Source organism: Sycon ciliatum, chromosome 6 (assembly GCF_964019385.1).
Source record: "Sycon ciliatum chromosome 6, ocSycCili1.1, whole genome shotgun sequence".
NCBI classification, from domain to species: Eukaryota; Metazoa; Porifera; class Calcarea; order Leucosolenida; family Sycettidae; genus Sycon; species Sycon ciliatum.
In genome coordinates this window covers 3,017,227-3,024,726 of record NC_088648.1, presented here as the reverse complement: position 1 = coordinate 3,024,726, position 7,500 = coordinate 3,017,227, and the positions used below count along the sequence as shown (strand labels likewise).

Below are 7,500 nucleotides of genomic sequence, written 5' to 3'. Positions count from 1 at the left end.
CCAGGTTCTCAATATTATATTGAGAGTCTGGGTGTATTATTTATTTGAGAAGGCAGACATGCATGTACTGCTGTACATCTGGTGAAGCAAAGAATCAATCAATGTATTATGCATACGGTACGTCCAGGTAATGGACTTCGGCAAGTTCTCTGTCAGGATTTCAGTAGCACAGACTGTACTCGCTATGTGTACAGATACACACAGCGAATACAGCGAGTACAACGAGTAGAATGAGTAGAACGAGCAGAGCATAAGGCAAGGCAGCTACATGTATGGAATGTGTACGCCTTATACACGTGCTGGACTTACGACGCATGTCGGCGAGATACCCTGCAGCACGACGATGTCATCATGTAGCAAGACGACGCCACCATGTAGCAAGACGACGTCACCATGTAGCAAGACGACGTCACCATGTAGCAAGACGACGTCACCATGTAGCAAGACAACGTCACCATGAAGCAAGACGACGTCACCATGTAGCAAGACGACGTCACCATGTAGCACAGCAGAAAGAGAACACCAACAACACAGTCAAGCAGCAAGACCGGAGTTAAGACCTATCTTAATGGACAGGTGGTCTTTCTACTTCAAAGTACACTAAAACGTGAACAGCCTGTCCATCAAGGTTGACCCCCTGTGCAACATTGGATGTGTACTCATAGCAGACACAACTGTAGAGTAGGCTTGAGAGCAGGCTAACTAACCTGCGCCAGCTTGGTATATTCTTCCAGAAGTAGTCACTGCGACCCTGAGTGCGATCTTCCTGGAAGAAGCTGAACATTGTCGAGTTGCAAACCTGTCACACACATGCACACATGTACACACACAAACAGACACAGACACACAGATACACACGCACACGCACACACACAGGAACAGTGCTAGATGAATCAACATTTATAACAGCCTTATAGGATATGTTTGTAGGATATGTAAGAACATGATGTGATAGACAAAGAGAAAACCAATATGGCGGGAAGCGATGGACAATGAAACACATAATACTATACATGTACAACTTTCATCTGGAAGGTAACTTCGTACTCGGGAGCACAAATGTGACAAGGGGACTATTCTAGTGAAATTCAACCGTAAGAAATGAACACCCCTTGGACAAGCTGACAAGAACAATATGTTCATGTCACAGTAATTCTGGCATCCTTGCTATGATTTTGACAAGCTTGGGTTCTATGAAGAGCTTGAGGCAAAAATTAATGAACTGTTCTATTTTCTAACTGGATGGATTGCAGTCCCACTGGATTTTGAAATCCCAGTTTTGGCAGAATTGAAGCTCAAACACTCTAATACGAGACCATGCTACACACTGTAAAAGCAGAAATTTTCGGTCGTGTTTTATTTTCGGTAACTTCGGTGCCGACAATTTTTACCGAAAATAAAACGCACCCAAAATTTCGGTACTACCGGTACTGTATACATTTAGTACTAGTACACTTACCTGGAAAACGGATTTTACCGAAAAATGTCCGTCCACTGAACCGCCGATTTTGGAGAATACTGAAAATTTCTGCTTTTACAGTACTACTCGTAGATGACTATCTCTGTGAGACCCCCCTTAGAACTGGAGACAAAACGTATGATCACGACACAGTACATACCTGGCGATAGAAGGGCTGCTCGTGATCGGGGATCTTCTTGATGAACTGGGCTTTATTGAACTGTTGTACAGTGGATGCAGACACGCATGAATGCACGCACGCACGCACGCACACACACACACAGAGGCATTGAAGCCCAGACAGCAAAAAAATACTACCGGTATGCAACATTCATCATCCATTGGTGGTGGTGCTGTCTAGGGCTGTCTTGGGAATGTGGACAGTTCGATTGTGGAATTTGCTGCTTCTACATTACCGTAAAGTACCACCAGAGCGCCCTGTCTAGCGAGAGCGCCCCACCTTGATTTTACAGTCAAGGGAAGAAAATCGTATGGCAGAATGCTACTATGTTTGTACGGTGTGGCAACCTTAGTGTACACATGGTATGTTTTTTATACGGAGCTGGCATACGATCGAAGGTAAACTGGGTACGGATATGACTGCACAACGTGCAATGTGTGTACAAGGTCCGTGTCGTATGACCTGCAGACAGGAGATCACCTCCACAAGATGACCAGGAAAGGACAAGATGGTGGGGCGCTCTGGCGGTACTTTACGGTACTTGCGTTATACATACATTGATACACGACAATCAACTTCGAAACAAGACAAACAATTTTCAATTTCTTGTTGGCTCAGTATCCGAGTTAAAGCAAGACGAACAAGACATTTTCAAAAGTGGAAGCAACAAAGGCAAAGTGGAAAGTTGACAACTAGAGCCATGGAAATCTAAGTGGATTTCCAGATACAGTAAAACCTGTAACTAAAGACCGCCGTGCAGACTAGCGACCAGTCTGGTACTACAGACCACTTCGCCAGGCACGGACGGTCTCACATTCATATAATTATGGTTGTGTGGTGCAAACCTCTAACTAAGGACCACCTGCCACTAAAGACCGCTTACTCTGGCCCCAAGGGCCTAGGGATGGTCGTTAGTCACAGGTTTTACTCTACATTGCTGCTAGGCATTGAAACACTGCATCTCGAGAGGCTCTCCTAGACCTGATAGGCCTAATAGGCTATTCAGACTACGGCCAGCCATGGTCACGTTTGACATGGCTACGGCTGACTATGGTGACGGTGCCCGTTCACACTTGCCAAATTCTGCTCCCTGACCCATACCATGGCCGCATTCACGGCTGTTGCAAATACAATAAAACCTGTAACTAAAGACCACTGTGACTAGCGACCAGCCTGGTACTACAGACCACATTGCTAGGCACGGACGGTCTCACATTCATATAATGGTGTGGTGCAAACCTCTAACTAAGGACCACCTGCCACTACACTACACCGCATGCAATGAAGTGTTTCGCTGGTGCCCCCGGTGACCAGACGGATGTGATGCATGATTTCAACTACTGCGTCATCAGAACCAGAAGAGTTGTCGGAAATGCAATTGGCCGCCTGAAGGGCCGTTGGACAATATTGATTCGGAACTTTATATGTGCTTATTTAAACTCGGATCTTATACAGCCAGATAGTGCGACAACACGGCACAAAACTTATTGGTCCTTTCTCTTAACTTAATACATGATCCTACATTTGCAGCAGATGTCGCCACAGTCGCCTGTATGCTCCATAACATCTGTGAGCGGCCATCATGCCTTGGCAACGATGCCAACGCTGGCCGCTGTGAAGTCAACCCTCATGTTGCACCCCTGATTCCAGCCAGGCCGGTGAGAGATCTATTGAGCGGCTTTGTACACGCAAAAAATGCATCGAGCAATGTGGATCTGTTGCCTACGGTGGCTGAGTGTGTCATTGCAGTTCAGCAGAGTATGCTGCCTCCAAATCACAGTCCAATTCGTCAACAGTATTGCCCGTACTGCGCTCGTGAAATTTCGAGTACAACTCCCGGCCCTTCTTCCGTGTTGAATCCACCTTGTTGTTAACTTCCTTCTCTGAATACTGTACGGAGAGACCGAGCTCTGTCTGCATGTAACGGTTCGGCTTCAAAGTAATAACGGACACTTTGGAGCTTCTCGATAGCATCTGTTTGTCTGCAGTGAACAACAGCTCGCCCCACAACTCAATAAATTTCTGCTCTGCTTCACTGGAAAAAGGGTGCGACCCATACTGAGCGCAAATGATGAACAACAATGAAAAACAACGCAAACGGCAAAGGAAAGGCTAAGAAAAGACTTCAAACACGACAACTTCTCGCCCCCGACCCTGGCGCGTCACACACACGTGGATCTATGCCCAAACGCCAGGTTTCTGTTCACAGGCACGGTTGTCAAGTTCGCGATTAAAACTCCGCCCCGCGGCCAGATTTCCATGGGTAGCCACGTCTGAACGTCACTATGGCCGTAGTCTGAATAGCCTATTAGATCACTCTGCACCTGTACCTCACGTACCTGTAAGCGCTTGCCATCGGACGTGACAAAGTCATCCATAGACCTAGGGACCAGGGGGGCAGTGCAAGGGAAGAACACAAGGCAACACACCAGAGTGGATGGGACAGAAGAGGGCAGAAGAGAGCAGGACAGGGCAGGGCAGAAAAGGACCGGGCAGGGCAAGGCAGGACCATGCAAGACAGGGTAGTACAGGGCAGGGCAGAACAGGACCGGGCAGGACATAGTGGGAACGGTCCGGGCTGAACAGGTCGGGTAGGACCATGCAAAGCAGAGTAGGACAGAGTGGAACCAGGCAGGGCAGAACAGAGCTGGGCAGGACCAAGCGGGACCAGGCAGAGCCATGCGGCACCGGGAAGGAGAGACCAGGGCAAACAGAACCGTCCATATTAAAAAAAATCTCATCCATCTGTACACACACATCACCTACAAATGTAGCCTTAACAACAATGAAGCACATCAGCAAGCAGTACTCACGCAAACAAATTCGCCAGCAGCAGGAAGCAAGCTAAGAAAGGCGCATGGGAAGAAGACGAAAAATCAAAAAATTACAATTCCATTGACGGACTTCCCAAGCGGAGAAACACACATTTTCCAGGACACTTGTGTATGCTTATACCAGCCATAATCAATAAAAGAGAAAGGACCAAGAAACTACAAGTCACGCTATAATGTCCACTAACACCACCATTTACTAAACAATCAGCTCATGCGATAACATTGCACAACACTGACCGACGGTACTGACGTTCCACAACTAACTTAACTTGGAACTTGTAGTTCCTTGGTCCTTTTTTCTTTTCTATAAATTAATCCTTGGCTCTCCATCCGAGTCCACAATCAACAAAACACAACAAGAACTAGGCATTGCCGCCTTAGGCCGCGGACACACATGAAACCTCTGCACCGCTTTTGCGGAGGCGAAAAGCGTAGCTACCACAGCCGCTTTGGCGGAACACACGATGCAGCGGTCACACATACATGTAGACTACTGTGTTCCTCAACGCTCCGCTTTGGCGGAGGGAATGCAAATGCAGCACGTCCTATGAAATTTTAGATGTTATTATTGTCCGAGTTGAAGAACTAGCGACCTTCGCTTGTACAAGTAGAGCTATCGTGGATCGCTGACAGGCTGCTGAATGTCTCCTGTCAAGTACACTCGTGGATTTGGGGCACATTCACTGGCGGCCCAGTACGGGTGTATTTGAATATTAGTTTAGTTTACATCAACATCAAATTCAAATATTTGTATAGCATGGGTGTCGTTGCCTCCTCCATGATCCATCATCGACCCCAGCCACTGCGTGGATTCCTGCAGTTGCAGTGAGGGTGTGGCAGAGTACTCTACTACTAGTACTATTCCCTGGTTGCAGTCCTAGTGTTGCATACTCGTGGACACATTGCTTGGAGAGAGAAGGAGAGAGTTGGAGATTGTCCGCGATCGGGGCCAATGAGTTGGGAGACGGATTCCCTCACCAACTATCTACTCATAACGATGCAGTATCGTTTGCGAGATCTCCAGAACGTACAGTTCATTGGCAAAGAAGAACAATATGAAAACTGAATACCAAATGGCAACCAAACAACACCAGAACTCAGTGCAGAAGTAGCACACCAAACTCCAAAGCCATCACCATGCAGGTTCCGTCAAAGCGGAGGTTTCGCTCGCATTTTTTTGGCGTAGCGAAATCCAAACTTTCCGCCAAAAAAGTGCATGTGTGACCGCGGCCTAACTCAGAAAACGTTTCCGTCGAATATGCTTTGCAGACACCAGCAGGTCAGCAAAGGGTTCATTGCTAAACTTTAAATTAGGGCTGAAACGATCATCCATTTAGCCCAATCGATTACTCTTTATCATAACGATCGATTATTCGATTATAATCTTTAAGAGACCGCACCTGGAATATGTACGTGGAATGGCCAAAAGTGGAAATATGTGCAAAATTTTGCACAACAATGCTATGTGGCATGATTGTCCACTAATGGGCAGCCTTACAGACAACAACTAGCTATTATGTATGTAGACCGGACGCGACCTTGACCTTCGAGCTTCATGCTCCAGCTTCGTTGTACTACACTAGGACGCTACTCGATGTTTGAACTCGCGCTGCATGCACTGCGCGTACTACGTCCTGAGCGGCTGCGACGCAGCGCGTACAGTGTGTAGTACTATATACTCTGCGCTGCATGCACTGCGCGTATAAGAAATTAAAAATTAAAAAGACGCAAAATGATCGTAATCGGTAATCTAAACGATTGCTCGATCGTTAGAGTTATCAAACGAGTACTCGATTATTCGGTCTAATCGTTTCAGCCCTACTTTAAATGTACTCCTGTGCAACCCTCCCAGGTCTACTCTGAAGTAGTCACACATGTCTGATAAAGCAACACCTGTCAAGGCGGCAACTCTGATAAGGCGACCACCTGTCCCACAGGACCACTACAAATAGGACCAAGGGGCGTTTATTGCCAGTCAAATCCCCCTGGGTGAGAGAAAGCCTGGTACACACGGGGACCACGCCTGTGAAGGAACCCGAGGCCAGTGGTCGAGGGAACCTCTTTGGTGTGTGTGTAGTAGTAGTCGTACGGCCAGGAACCCAAGACCAGTGGCCGAGGGAACCTACTACGCCCAACCTGCACTGCTGCTAGTCTAGCTGGCCCTACAGGTAGCCGTTCGTCACTGTTCTTCCTTATCTGTCCGTGTGCTTTTTCTCTATAAGTCTGAGTGTGGGGATTGTGTGTCATTCGTTTGAAAAAAGGCCCAGTGAACAGTGGTTGCCGTAGGCAGGTGTAACAGTACCTTCTTGGATCTCTGAGTTGATGGCGTCTTGGTGCTTGGTGCGCGCTGCCTTCTCCTCCTCAAAACTACCGTACGATGGCCTGCAGACAGACGTACATACCGATGGACAGACGGACAGACAGACGCACAAACGGACAAGAGATAGTTGGTGACCATAAAGACGACAAAACCGGCACTCGATCTCATCAAAAACAAAGTTTTACGCAACTGACATCCCGTCAAAAAAGTTACTTTTCCTCACAGCAAAAATCTCTACGGTAGATAACGAAAAAAAGGTATCTACCGCTACAGTATCATCAAGAGTCCATAACCCCAAGAGTGTGCAACTGGGGTCTGACTGCTGCAGGCCCACTGCGCAGCGGAATTCCAACATTACGTCATGCCGCTGAGGCACAGCTGTACAAAACTCCGCATTCCGCGGCGCTTGGAACCAGGGAGTAGTACAAGCGCAATGAACATGTACGTCATTTTTGACGTAATGTTGGAATGCCGCCGCGCGGATCCCCATGTACAGAGGTGCACACTCTTGGGGTTATGGACTCCTGGTATCATCAGTTTCACTAGATACTGCCTGACCTGTCAGAGATACGATCAAAGTCCCAAGTACGATCGTGTAGCCTGGAAGCAAACAAGCATAACACACAGAGACAGACGGCGGACAGAGGATTAAGATATCCACCAAAGCAGCAGCAGAGTGGCAGAAAGACGGACAGACGGAACGAGA

The 7,500-nt window shown here is 47.5% G+C and overlaps 1 protein-coding gene across 1 annotated transcript in view; it reads right to left on the bottom strand.

The window, feature by feature from the left end:
• The window catches only part of LOC135819165 (DENN domain-containing protein 3-like), a 45,709-nt gene that overhangs the window by 25,104 nt on the left and 13,105 nt on the right, over positions 1 to 7,500 (bottom strand). Inside the window, exons 14-20 of the mRNA XM_065332324.1 lie at positions 7,353 to 7,394; positions 6,777 to 6,856; positions 4,454 to 4,484; positions 3,980 to 4,022; positions 1,620 to 1,679; positions 708 to 799; positions 310 to 330 (exon numbers count right to left, since the gene is read on the bottom strand). Of these exons, the coding sequence (XP_065188396.1) occupies positions 310 to 330; positions 708 to 799; positions 1,620 to 1,679; positions 3,980 to 4,022; positions 4,454 to 4,484; positions 6,777 to 6,856; positions 7,353 to 7,394 (369 nt within the window). The remainder of the gene's footprint in view (positions 1 to 309; positions 331 to 707; positions 800 to 1,619; positions 1,680 to 3,979; positions 4,023 to 4,453; positions 4,485 to 6,776; positions 6,857 to 7,352; positions 7,395 to 7,500) is intronic.